Source organism: Neodiprion pinetum, chromosome 7, assembly GCF_021155775.2.
Source record: "Neodiprion pinetum isolate iyNeoPine1 chromosome 7, iyNeoPine1.2, whole genome shotgun sequence".
Classification (NCBI taxonomy): domain Eukaryota; kingdom Metazoa; phylum Arthropoda; class Insecta; order Hymenoptera; family Diprionidae; genus Neodiprion; species Neodiprion pinetum.
Window position 1 is genome coordinate 16,914,914 of NC_060238.1, and position 14,231 is coordinate 16,929,144.

The 14,231-nt window shown below is 36.1% G+C and overlaps 2 protein-coding genes and 1 long non-coding RNA gene across 12 annotated transcripts in view; 1 reads left to right on the forward strand and 2 right to left on the reverse strand.

Annotated features, from left to right (window-relative positions):
- LOC124223993 (transcription factor Clamp) overlaps positions 1–14,231 on the forward strand; it is an 88,793-nt gene that overhangs the window by 41,118 nt on the left and 33,444 nt on the right. For all 8 annotated transcript variants that reach the window (XR_006884400.2, XM_046636464.2, XM_046636472.2 and 5 more), the window contains one exon: positions 9,576–10,197. Coding sequence is in view for 7 of the 8 variants with exons in the window: in XM_046636464.2 (XP_046492420.1) it covers positions 9,576–10,197 (622 nt within the window). In the remaining variant the exon portion in view is untranslated. The remainder of the gene's footprint in view (positions 1–9,575; positions 10,198–14,231) is intronic.
- On the reverse strand, positions 6,528–8,100 carry LOC124224004 (THAP domain-containing protein 5-like). Of its 3 annotated transcripts, none has more exons than XR_006884403.2 (4): positions 7,905–8,100; positions 7,510–7,752; positions 7,267–7,442; positions 6,528–7,063 (listed from the first exon to the last, which is right to left on the reverse strand). XR_006884403.2 is itself a non-coding variant. In XM_069137602.1 (4 exons), exons 1-4 carry the CDS (start codon positions 8,028–8,030, stop codon positions 6,966–6,968), a joined length of 579 nt encoding a protein of 192 aa, XP_068993703.1. In that variant the 5' UTR covers positions 8,031–8,099; the 3' UTR covers positions 6,528–6,965. The 3 variants fall into 3 exon arrangements, 1 of the variants encoding a protein (XP_068993703.1); XR_006884404.2 differs by having other exon boundaries at positions 7,871–8,100; XM_069137602.1 differs by having other exon boundaries at positions 7,969–8,099.
- On the reverse strand, positions 9,929–12,120 carry LOC138191331 (uncharacterized). The gene is made up of 2 exons (XR_011177695.1): positions 11,285–12,120; positions 9,929–10,179 (listed from the first exon to the last, which is right to left on the reverse strand). It is a non-coding gene; the product is annotated as an uncharacterized lncRNA (long non-coding RNA).

The following is a 14,231-nucleotide window of genomic DNA, read 5'->3' on the forward strand; positions in this document are numbered from 1 at the left end:
AAGAAGTTGACTTGGATACAAGAGCACGAATGTGGTTCCAACAAGATGGAGCACCTCCTCATTATCACCGAATTGTGAGGAATTATCTGCAGGCTACCTACGGTGGTAATTGGATCGGTCGAGGAGGTCCAGTTGAGTGGCCACCAAGATCGCCGCATCTCACATCACCTGATTTTTTCCTATGGGGATTCCTTAAAGATGTTGTTTACCGAGAGCTTCCAACGACTAGGGTTGACATGATGAATAGAATTACTAATGCGTGCAGAGCCATTCCAAAGGCAATCCTTTTTAAACGGTGCAGAGCTTCGAAAAGCGAATGAGAGCATGTATTGCTCTTGATAGTGGTATTTTTGAACACCTGTAGTCACCCCACCGATGCTCCGACATATCACACATCACAGAGAAAGTTTGGAGTAATAAAATATTTGTTTTTTTGTTCTATCTCACGAACTATTCATTTAGAAAAAAAACATGTTCTGAGAAGATTGTAGATTTTTGAATAAAGAATATTTTAGTTAAAAAAAAAATGCATGATTCCATTAAAAAAAAAACTAGTGCATCCTCCACAGCATCACCAATTATGATGCTGGACCAAAAAAAAAAAAAAATCTTTCTGTGTTCCCCTCTGAACCGAACAACTTTTGTAGGACACATTTTCCAATTGAAACGTTAGTTCGGCTGAAAACGTAATGCATACTTTAAATTGGGACACCCTGTATATATATTTAGATCAGACACACTGTTACTACTTATTTCCTAACCTCAATGTGGCAAAATTTGTGCAGTGTTTATGTTTACATGTGTAAAACTTTTTGTTATTAATGTGCAGTGTTAATTAATTTATTATGTTTATCAAAATGGGTGTATCAGATTTCGTTGAATAAAAATAAGCTGAAACATTAGTGAATGAAATTACCTTACTCAGATAAGAAAACGTCGAATCGTACGATGAAAACTCGAAATTGAATTGTTGATAGAGATTGTGACACAAATCAAAACTGTTCTTACACGAAAAGCACGGCACAAAATACTTTACACAAGCACTGATAAAACCAAAATAGTCTCCTTAACCTCCAATATACTATCATTTAGGTGCGTCACTTTTCATTCTACTGCGCAAGCGCGGATCGGTCACTAATTTTATTACTATATTTACGAACTTTTCGACCCATGCGATGCTAGTGGCAGAGCGGAGAACTAATTGGAGGACGGGTTTTTGAGGACGCCGTTACTACTTATTCTCCTATGCTGTGTCCACTCCATTACTCTAGTCTCCATGCCTTAAACACTCCGACCGCTCCGATTATTGTGCTCATCGTGCTGTTATTGTTGTGACGTCGGTGCAACATATATATACGAGAAGTTCTTATAGAACAGCTAGCGCCACAGTGCGGCAAGCACATTTCGCGTGCCACTTTTATCTACCAGTGTCAGGGGACTGAACCAGGCAGATGTCAGCAACTGGTCAACACTCAATAATCATAATATTTGAACAACCAACAAACACGGACGCAATGCGTGTTAAAAATCGTTACTACTAACACTGTGCTGAAATCTGGCCAAACTTTGTATTCTGGAGTTGCGTCTACTTCTCTCTTACTTTGTGGCTCACGATTACGACTCGCGATCTTGTGTCGCAACTAGGGGAGTATTCCGGAATATACTTCTAGTATTGCCGACCGTGACGTCACGCAGTCAACTGCGAACTGCATACCGTTTTTATTTCTAGTTGCCAGTTGCAGTAAAATCTGAACGCTACTATACAACTTCACCGAGGACTCGGCCATCTCTCAAGTACTGCAACTGCCTCATGTCCCAAACCGCAGTAGTCACAGTCAATAACGTCACAAATTTTATGACATCACTGACTGGCGGCAGTAAGCTGTCGCGCGATTTCAGAACGCGGTTGCCAGTACTTGCAGTACTGCAAGTATATCTCAGAATACACCCTAGGTAATAGCTGTGCTTTGGCTATGTTCAATCGAATTGATCATGGTCGAATCTCGATCCTGTATCGCCATAGTCTCGCTTGACAGCCAAAGAGTGACGTGCGTCCAACGCGGCCCCATAGACTCATAGAGATAGACTGTACACTCTGTGCACCGAGCTGAAGTCATACATACAAAGAGACCAACAGCCGCAAGCATTCCCTCTCACTCTAAATCAGTGACTTGGCGGAGGAAACACATAGCTTATAGAGACCGAGCTCGAGTATGAGTGGCTAAATTTGACCTATCGGCAGGACTTGCACTAACGTTGACGAGTGTTCTGGTGGTCATTTGTCACAATTTTTCCGAAAAAAACAAATATTCGGACCCAGAAAATGCCTCCTTCTAAGGAAAGAAAAGACAAAGCTAATTTTTGCACTATTAGTTGTTGTAACAGTTGGAGAAATATCGAATAAACCGTTATTTACTGTCTCTAGCGACAGAGTCATTCAAAACGATTCGTCACTTTTTAAGCTATTGATTATGTCATATAGAAAGAAACTAAGACGTTCACGGGTTTTTATTGCAGGAATCGTTTAATGGGTTATAAAAGAAGAAAAAACCGCGGAGTGCTATTAAATTAGAGGGTGGAAATTGAAGATAGAGGTGAAAAGGCACCCCATTTGGTTTTTTCAATATATCTCGTAAACAAAGCAAAATTTCGATACATTGTATATAAAACTTTTTGCAGAGAATTAAATTTCCTATCGGATTAGTATTTTTGAAATATTAAAAAAAAAAATTTCCATGCCAAAACAGTCGAAACAAACTTCAAAAAAGCCGAACTTTCGATTTTTTGAGTATTTTTGCTTTTCCGCCTTTATCTTTTTTTTGGGCTGACATAGGTATAGGCATTGCTGAAGATAAAAAAAACAGTAGATTAAATTTCCTTCAAAATGCTCGGCTGAAATATTTTTTTGAATAAAAATTGACCGAGATGTGGCTATTTGAACCTGGCTTTTTTTTCGCATTTCATCCCTCGTGTACGAATATTGTTTTCGTTCGCGTTTTATTGAAAAAAATAGTGTTTTACTCAACTAAAACAGGTTTTTTTTTACGGTTATTATGTAGAAATACATGACAATTACAACAAATGTTTGGAACAATGATGCTACTACATTTCAACAATAATATTATCGAACTGGATATCGATATCATCATCTATATCTTTAATAATGTCGTCTTCTGCAATATCAGCTTCTTGTACATTGTCACAATTACTCCCCATGCATTCTTTACAAAAAATAGAACAGGTAATTTGCAATTTTCTACAACCACAGTTACCATGGCAACCTGTAGTGCAACCACAAGCAACTGTTTTAAGCAAAATCATCGTTTTTCATCGTTTCTTTTTATACTAGCAGCAGTGACAGTTGCAATACTCTGCGCTTTCAGCACTCTATTTGCTTCACTTAATATATTTTTATCACAGAAAAAACACTTTTCCATTGCATAATATAATTTCTACGACTGAGCTCAACGAACACGAGAAATATACTAGCAAGCAAACGCTCGAAATGCGAAAGTGCTTGGGATGACTCATGGTATCTTTGTCGCTCCTGTATGTATACTCTTCCCCTCTTATTTTGGAGCAGATGTTTTGAAAGGATCACAAAACAGGTATACGGGTATACAATATAAGTGTGTAGGAAAGTAACGGTTGTGTACTGAAATCATGGCCTTTACTGATCTCTAACGGAAACGAAATTCATTTCAAATAAAAGTTTGTGTAGATGTATTACAAATTGTTTAAAGTATTGTTTGAATATTGATCATTGTTCTAAACATTTGTTGTAATTGTCATGTATTCCTACATAATAAACATAAAAAACTCTTATTAGTTGAGTAAAACAATAATTATTTCAATAAAACGCGACCGAAAACAAAATTAGTACAAGAGGGATGAAATGCGAAAAAAAGCCAGGTTCAAATGGCCACATCTCGGTCAATTTTTATTCAAAAAAATATTTCAACCGAGCATTTTGAAGAAAATTTAATCTACTTTTTTTTATCTTCAGCAACGCCTATACCTATCTCAGCCCAAAACAAAGATACAGGCGGAAAAGCAAAAAAACTCAAAAAATCGAAATTTCGACTTTTTTTTCAAGTTTGTTTCGACTGTTTTGACATGGAAATTTTTTTTTTTTTTAATATTTGAAAAATACTAATCCGATTGGAAATTTAATTCTCTGCAAAAAGTTTTATATACAATGTATCGAAATTTTGCTTTGTTTACGAGATATATTGCAAAAACCAAAAGGGGTGCCCTTTCACCCCTATCTTCAATTTCCACCCTCTAATTTAATAGCACCCCGCGGTTTTTTCTTCTTTTATAACCCATTAAACGATTCCCGCAATAAAAACCCGTGAACGTCTTAGTTCCTTATTGCCCTGTTTTTTAAGACATAATCAATAGCCTATTTGTGCTATGAGGTAGCCACGAAAGCTTATGATTGGCTGAGTCATTGGCGTAGACAGGGAAAAATACCCGTCGATTGGGACAATTTCGGCCGATTTGGCGCTGTCGTTAGTTTCCCGCACGGCCTTTATACAAACAGCAGAGTAACACGCAATGCTTCAGAATAGGATCCACGGTCTTACATATAGGTCTTGCAACTCTGGTGGTGGGGGTAGGCTAGGAGTGACTCAGATATTGAATCAATTTGTAGTTTACGGTTTCGACACTGCGTCGCTACTATCTAGTAGGGCTGAGTTACAGAACCTCAAATTTCGTTATTTTTACGGGTTAGGCTGTAGCGCGCTTGCGCCAACAGAGAAATTTGATCTATCTCTGTCGCTCACAGGTGACACGGGTGACCCTACTAGGTTACAGCGACTCTTGCGGCCAATCTAAGAATTATTGAAAGCGGACTCAAAAAGTGAGTCACCCCCACCACCAGAGTTGCAAGACCTGTATGAAAGACCGTGATAGGATCCTTGGGCCGGATTCTGAACATCACGTGAGATCGTGTTAGTGAGTTCTACGGTTTTCCGCTCTCCATACTATTATTATAGTCGATGGTTAATGAACATCATGGTCGGTACCAGCCCCCTGACACTCACCACTGCTCGTATACTAAAAAATTGTACGCGTATTGTCCCCATTTTTAGTTCCTCTACGTGACGCTAGTAGACTTTTGACACGCTCGCTGAACGCGCGCAAGCTTTTCAGACAACTACTAGCGCCGCTAGTGGTGAAGATTAGCGGCAGAATCGAGGGACATTTTGCGAACCACTTTTAGCAGCGTGTGTCAGGGGGCTGGTCGGTACAGAGCAGCCGCCTGACACTTGCCACTGCTCGCATACTAAAAAATTGTACGCGTTTTGTCCCCGTTTTTTAGTTTCTCTACGTGGCGTTAATAGACTTCTGACACGCTCGCTGACCGCGCGCAAGCTTGTCAGACAACTACTAGTGCCACTCGTGGTGCAAATTGGCGGCAGAATCGACGGACAGTTTGCGAACTACTTTTAGCAGCGTGTGTCAGGGGGCTGGTACAGAGCCTATCGATGTCAAATATTATTACGAAGCGGCACATGCTGTTGATAGAGGGCGATAGCTAAGAAAGGAGAGAAAAATAGTATTAACCATACATAACCTCTTATTCCTTCTCAAAAGGTTGGGTGTTGAGTATACTGTATACTTCTTATTTGAGAGTTATTTTTCGGATAATTAGTCTATTATATATTGCGTGCTCAACGCGAGGTTACGTTAGAAACCGGCACCACAGGCAAAAAAAATAATAGAAAAAACACGGGGTGCTAGTGGGTGGGCAATTACCACGAGCAGATAGAGAACGATTTATTAGCCGCTAGATGGCACAGACCGCAAGTTTCTGAAATGAGTCATACACTATTCAGGAAAGAAAAGATTGACATCACACTCCAAATTTCCGTTTCCACAAAGACGAACGCGAACTCACTTGATGTTCAGAATCCGGCCCCTTATTTGACAACCGATTGCAAAACATTACCACCTGAATAGAGCAGTGTGATAAAGTAACCAAAGATTAGTGGAACTTTTGAGTTTCCCCCACATTTCTTGGTCGCGCAAATTATTCACAGCGCGTTCTCGAGATGGAAAAATAAACAAATTGCCATTGTCTGTTATTATTATAATCAGTGTTACTGCGCTTACTAGTCAATTACTTTTGCAACATTTATTTTTGTTGCTGTGGTAATAGAGTGTCATAAGTTCTCAAATAGAAAAGTAGTCACCTCGCTATATAAAAGTATACCCGTCCAGCAGCTGCTCCCACTGATATATATATACACTGGATTGGATATTACCGTATACTCTACGTGTAAGCTCGTGCATCCAATTGAAAAATTGAATTTCCGCCATCTTGTACAGAAAGTTGTCACAAAATGCGCGCTAGATTTGAACTGCGTAATATATGCTATTTAGATCTAACGATATATTCGTCACACAAAAAAGTTTTTGACGAGTAAAATAATGTTTGATACACTAAATGAAGAACAAATCATTTTTTCAAAAGTATATTATTATTTACAATTATATGGTGTAAAAGATCATTAAATAATATGACGAAAACCTTGTATTTAAGCGTGATTTTTCTTTATGTTCAAAAGAAGTCCTTAATTCTGAGAAGTTTCCGTCCATTATCCTTCATCCTATGGTGGGCTGAATTCCATACGGATTATTCAAAAATTTGTATATCACTAATTCAACCGTTAGGGAATCCATTTACCATCCATTGATCATCAAAGTGGAGCTTAAGACATGTAAAAAAAGTTTTGAATTAAATTATATCGAATTGGGTGAGTAAAAACTTTATTCAAAAATATGGAGAATAAAACATTCCTTGCAAACGTTAAGGCATTTTTATAGAGTTGCGTGAGATAAACCACAACCGCAATATAATTAGTAGTATCAATCCACAATCCATTCACATGAAGAAAAAGTTACAAGCACAATCAAAAGAAAATAAAAAAGATGTACATATCTGAGCATGCAAATCAGGTACAAATGTGTAGGTGATCATGTAATTTGGTTACATTCACTGTGGTGGGCCGATCGGATTCATCCTGAAATTCGGTCTGCTGCAAGTTTTCACCTACAGATAAGTTACTAATAAATAACGACAATGGAAATACACAGAAATGTGTCACACACGATTTTTCTGTAACAGAGCACTTTATAATCTGTAGGTAATTAACCGCTTTGACGGCATTGACGCAATAGTGCATCACATCAACGTGTCTTTATGCACACTGAGTTTTCTCTGACCTAATAGGGATTAATAGTTTCAGATCTCACCAAATAACGTTGGGATACTGCCTTTTCGTAAAGTTATATAATTTTTACTTTTCTTCTGAAAGCAAGAGAGTTCAAAGTGGTCGGAACACAGAAAGCTATCACTTGATGGAGACCACGGTCCAATGTTTATATTTGCGATCCATTGCTTCATAATATCAGGTTCATCCAATGGGAACCTACATAACAAGCAAAGTTTAAATTTATTAATTCACACGTTATGTTGCATTGAGTAACGGTACTTACTTGAAGAATGAATAGCCACGTCCATATTCCTTTAATCGGTGACAAGATGAACACTCTGATTTTGGGTTGTCAAATATAGTTGGTACACTGTTCTTTTTCAATGTAATTAGGAATCCTGTCCTATCAAAGCAGTCATTTGTAAAATGAGCTGAACACAATGTGCTATTTCGGTTTGGCTTCCAGTCCTTCCTCTTCATTTCTTCTAACCAATGCTGAACGCGCAACACATCTTTCACGGGAAATCTACATATCGAATTATAATTTAATCCCTGAGTCAATAATACCCGAGTTTTCAATTTCAATTATAATAAGATCGGTTCATAATTCAAATATTGTGAATTTTTACTGACAAGATTCGTACGTTATAATACTCGTTAAATATAATTAGTAAATACTTCGTATGCTGACATAACCTCTGCAAGTTATCATTTGCAGAACGCTTCAGCGTTGTATACTCACTTGTGAAATGATCGTCCACAATATTTTGATTGCTTTGTTTTGCAAAAAACGCAGGTACTCATTGTTACCTCAATAATTGTTACTGTAATTTTCCATCGCAATCGATTATATACACATACATGTATCACGTATATATATATAGGTATATCTGAAGTGACAAGAATCTGTACAAAATGGCTACCGTTCAATTGGGTATTTGCATGATTTTTATATTTCTTAACTTTTAATGTTTTTCGATTCTATAAATTTTTTTAGAATTTTTGAAAAAAAAATATTTTGTTTTTGTTTATAAATATTTAAATAATTTAATAAATAAAAGTGGTCCTAAATCACATAAGAGTCACGTGACATAAAACGGAATGTGATTGGTTTGACGTCATTGTGCTGCTACTGGCGCGTTTATTTGAATCCACAAAGAGTAATGTACAATATTTTCTAGCGCTAAAAAAATTTTAAGTAAGTTTTTTAAACTCTAAGTTTGATACATTGTATAATTAATGTCAGACTTCGGTGAAAATAATTAAAATAGAAATCAATTTTTGTGTGGTGTTTTTTTTTTTTTAACTCACACGGATAATTGTGTGGAGGTTATGATCACGTCAATGTTATTATACTAAGAATGTTAAGCAAGCATTAGTTTGAGTATTTTCACAAGTTGGTACTATACACCAACAAAAATCGTTTTTTAATGACATATTAAATAATTTAATAACTTTAGTTTATAATAAACAGCACTATCAGACGTTCTTTTCATCAATCACAACACAGAGCAACAGCTGATTACACGTACGGCGTGCTTACAGGAGAACTTGGCGCTAAAAATTTCAAAAAAATTCAGCATTGTGACGTCACATACGCGAGATGGAGCTACTTATTCATTTAAATATTGCCTTTTTTTTATTTATTAAATTATTTTAATACTTATAAACAAAAACAAAATATTTTTTTTTCAAAAATTCTAAAAAAATTTATAGAATCGAAAAACATCAAAAGTTAAGAAATATAAAAATCATGCAAATACCCAATTGGCGTGACGGCACCACGCTTAATCCAATCCAGTGTATATATATATTAGTGGCTGCTCCCTACTCTCTCGATCTAGCGACAGAGAGAGGACCACTGCAGTACTAGTTCAGTCCTTCTGTCTCAGCTTCAGGAGCCATGTAAGAGCGTGCAATCTATCTATAAAACTATGCCTGGACTTGGATGAAAAGGTGTAGCATGCACGAAGATAGTACATAACCTAAAACATTGAACTCTCTCGCTAGGAAACAAGTGATCAAATCTTATAATAATGCTTCTGGAAAAATAAGGATGCAAACACATGCCACGTCAGGTCGGCAGATGGCTCAATTCCGAACTTCTTTTCCGATTTAGTTCCATGTTTCATTTTTCCTTACGTTGCATAAAAAAATATTTGATCAAAAACAATGTGAAACAGTAAGAGAATCTTTGCGTCAAAGACTACATTCGAATTCAATATGTCGATGCGGCTTTGCCCATGCATCCTGAAAATATTCCTCTATACGTATAACTAGGTTTGCATAAACAAAATCCAAAAATGTAAAAATATTTAAGTAAAACAAAATGAGAATTTTTTTGTGCAGCAAGCCACGATGTTTGACCCTCAACAAATTCAACAACAGCAAGCTCCACAAGGTCAGCAGTCTCAGCAGCAGCAACAATCACAGCAAATGTACGTGACAGGGGCAGAGAAAAAAGAAGATAAGCCATCAGCTACATCAGAGTTCCCATTTTATTATAACGTGAATATGCTGCAGAAAGTTCAAACAAATGCAGTTAGCACTATCGGTGCGATCACAACTGATGACAAGGGGTGTTATCGGTTTGACGTCCAGCCTGTTGGTTATAATACATTATTGAATCAAATGAGTATAGCGGCAGCAACGAACGCTACGTTCAAATGTGACATTTGTGGTCTAGTTTTTGGACATATGAGTTTACTGAATCATCACAAAAGAATCCACAACACAACTCCGAGCAACCTCCAACAACAACCACAGCAAGTTGTTCAGACACCAACAACAGTTACTGTGGCTAGTACACAGGATCGGCCTTACACGTGTGACGTATGCGGAGCCTGTTTTGCCCTTCCTGGAGAATTAAAGAGCCACAAAACAAATATGCATCAAAAACCGAAGGTGCAAATTTGTGAAGATTGCGGTAGTGATGAGCCTTGTGAACACCATCCTACAAAAGTAAAGAAAAGTAAGTTTTTTTTCACAATTAATCGTAGCAATTGGATTTTAAACTGTTTATTTACATGACATCAATCAATTTATTAAATTCAAATGTACTGAAAAATTTGCGAAACTGATATCTTTTGGCTTATAATTTCTCACAAGCCATTTATGATACTTAGTCTATTGAGCTTAGAATGTCCTGACTGAGCATTTCTGGACCTCAGAAGTGATCAAAATTTGACATTCCAAGTGTACTATATCCAGATACAGAGGTTTGAGACCTAAATTAAAGTGGCTTTGTCAATATTTTTCAAAATGAAAGAACGGTTTTTGAAAGAATTCTTCCATTTTAATAATTATTAATTTAACGGAACTTTTCTTAAACACTATAGTTTTAATAAATTGAAGAGTATAAACAAAAAAACAATATAACTGTAGAAAAGTATTTGCTGATAGAAAAATTTACTAATATTGTAACTCATACTGTTACATAAATTCTAACGGCTGTTATCTGTCTGTATGTTCGGTAATCACTCGAGATCTACTGAAATAATTCAAATGAAGTATTTTTCTGTAGACAGCTTGATAATTCGGGTTAATGATAGGCTATGCACTTTTACGGTAAATACTCAGGGTTCCTACGAACAGGAAAAACCTAGAAAACTGGCAAAACTCAGGGAATTTTTTACAGCGAGGAAAAGTCAGGTAAAACTCGGAGTATTTTGAAAATAAGACTGCAGTTTTGAGTCTGTCGAAGAAGTAGACTCGCTCATACAAACTACTATCGATGTTAGAAAAAAAAAATTGCACTTAAAATTTTGTTTCGTCACATCACTTCATACATTCTATATATATCCTATTATAGAATCTTGGTGATCGGTCAATTAAGTAAACGTATTTTTAGTTAACGTTTCGACCCGGATATGGGCCCTCCTCAGAACGATTTATTTATTTAACTGTCAAGAACAACAAAAAAATCTTTTTTAATAATACTAGAAATACAATCAGACATTAAATATTGTAGAAGTAATACTCTTAGGGCTATTATATATTATTGGTTAGTGAGAACAATTTGATTAATTGAAAAAAGAAAGGCTTAGAGTGTTATTTACGTTTTTCTAAAAGTAAGCGGACTAAGATGCAGTCGAATTCACAATTTACAATTTGTGGAGACAATGTTCTTTGAGTGACGGTAGTCATTGTCACTCTTCTAGTTATTTTACATGTAGGAGTTAAGGGTTGGAAGTCATTAATTAAAAAGATTAAAGAACTATGTTTCTTCAGTCTATATGTCATTGTATTAAAAGGTTTTAAAGAAGGTCTTTTTAGTAAAATTAGTTTGCAAAGTGTCCAAGAAGTGGAGCTAGGCTCTTTATGACTATGTTCCCCATGTCTAACAAAAATTATTATTGGTTGAACCGATTGGGTCAACAGGTGACTAGCGACTGATGGGAGAAACAAATATGATCCTTAGTGAAGGTGAACTTAATATAAACAATTATATAGAAAAACAGAAAAATGTTTTGTGAAAAAAATTATGTAGAAAAACTGTGCTATGGGGACAAAAATTTATGTATCTAGTTAAGGTTAAACAATATTTGTTGTGTGGGCAGAGATTAGAGGTTTGTAAATATTACTTAAATGTTCAACATCTTGTCTAAGATTAACCGAATTGGTGTGTCCTACAATGTTGCACATTTCTAGTAATAGTCTTTTATAATAATTGGGTTCTTCACAAAGGATGTTTGTATTGTCGTAGTTAAAAGTATGTTGTTTATTGATCATATGTTTTGTTAGAGCGGTGTGACGTTCTTCAATCTCATGTACATTGCGTTGATGTTCTTTGATTCTGGTGTTAAGGTGGCGGCCAGTTTGTCCGATATAAACTTGGTTGCAATCATTGCAAGGTATTTTATACACAACATTGGATCGCCTGTGGGGATCCTATCTTTTCCCGTGTCAAAGACTAATTGTAAATCTTTTGAATTTTTTCCAACAAACTTGACATTATGTTTGGTAAATAGACGGTTCAATGACTCAAAGAGACCAGATACATATGGGATGGGAATATATGTAGTAGCAGGTCTATTGTTATCGTCTGCGGGAGCAGAGTCAATATTATTGTCAGGTAAGTTGTTGATGTAGGTGCGGCTCTTATTTATATGTGTGTGTAATAGGCCATGAGGATAATCAGTCCATCTTAGTATATTGTATATGAGTGACAGATTTTTTACGTGGAATTCTGTACTTGAAAGTTTGATGGCTCAGTCAACTAGGTTAATGATGGTGCCTATTTTGTAGGACATTGGGTGGTGAGAATTAAAATTCAAATATCTTTGAGACCAGGTTTTTTTGTGGAACCAATCTGTTTTGATATTATTGTTGTTGTGTATCAACAATACATCTAAGAAATTGATGGCGTTATTTTCTTCTATTTCAATAGTAAATTGTAATCGTGGATAATATCGGTTAAAAATATTAAGAGTGTAATCTATTTTTTCTTTAGGAACAGCAGTAAGAATATCATCAACATATCGAAAGTAGAACGGTAAATCAAAATCAAGATTGGTAATGCAAGACCTTTCCAAGTCTTCCATGACCAGGTCTGACAAGATTGGAGAGAGAGGAGATCCCATGGGCAACCCGAATTGTTGTGCATACGTATCATTGTTAAATTTGAATATTGCAGAATCAAAACATATTTTTAAAGCTTTATCAAGTTCAGTAAGAGGAATTGGGATCTTATTTTCAAGAGAAGCCCAACGGTTGTTTACTGCGCGCAATGCAAGATCTGTCGGAACGTTGGTAAAAAGAGATATTACATCTAACGATATTAAAGTATAGTTGTCTGGAATAATCAATGTTTTTATTGTGTCAACTAAGGAAAAGCTATCTTTAACTCTAGAGGTGGGAGGTGTGATATTAGTGGTGAGCCATGAATTAATTATCTTGGATAAGGCATAAGTCGAGCTATTGACAAATGAGACAATAATTCTTAATGGGACTTCATCTTTGTGAATTTTAGGTAGCCCATATGCACGTGGGGGGACACTATTGTAGGTAGAAATGCTTCTGTGTAAGTTTTTGTTTATTAATTTGGAGTTAAACCAATTGAACGTGAGTTTGTTCACCCTAGTTTGTAGGGAGTTGCACAGGTCGTATTTAGCAATTCTGTAGGTGTTAGTGTCCGAAAGCTGTTGCCTCATTTTGTTATTGTAAGTATCTCTATGCATAGCTACAGACGTATTGCCTTTATCCGCTTTTAAAAACATAATATTAGGGTTGTTTTTTTTAAAAATCATGGTATCACGAATTTTTTTGTCAGTGACTGAATTATTGTTATTGTTTCTGGAGTACTTTGGGAAAAACTACTGAGTCAAGAAATCAAGTTAGATCCGATTTCACTAACCGAGTTCTTTTTTTCCTAAAGTACTCCAGAAACAATAACAATAATTCAGTCACTGACAAAAAAATTCGTGATACCATGATTTTTCAGCCTTATATTTCTTAAAAGGTTACAGGAAATATCCTACTTTCAGGAGGCTGAAGTTAGTAACGTTAATGTATATAAACGTTGACACAAAAATTACTATTGCACCCTTAGAACACCTGAAAAAGTTGAATTCATAAAATTTGAGTTTGTTGATGCCATATTAACAAATTACTAAAATTCAAGCAATTTTAAAGTTACAAGATAACGATATTTTCCAAAGATATATCATTCAATTAACGTTACACACTTCAGTCTGATCTATTTTCAGGCTCGAATACCTGAGCAAGTGAGGGAATTTCAGATTCCCAAAAGCATATGGACTTTGACAGTATATGTGGTAAGAAGTGACGTGAAATTAGAGGACAAATGCGCAATGTGTAGCTGATTGATGGGGGGAGGGGATAAGTTTCTCTGTGGGTTGGTCTAAGTTGACAATATCATACTTCTGTTATATCGATATACACTACAACGGTCTTAGATCTGCTAGTTCATTGTAGCACGACTTTCCTCTCCTGAAACCATCAAAATTACGGGGTATCAGCTTCTTCCTGTTCTTCTTTGTTTCC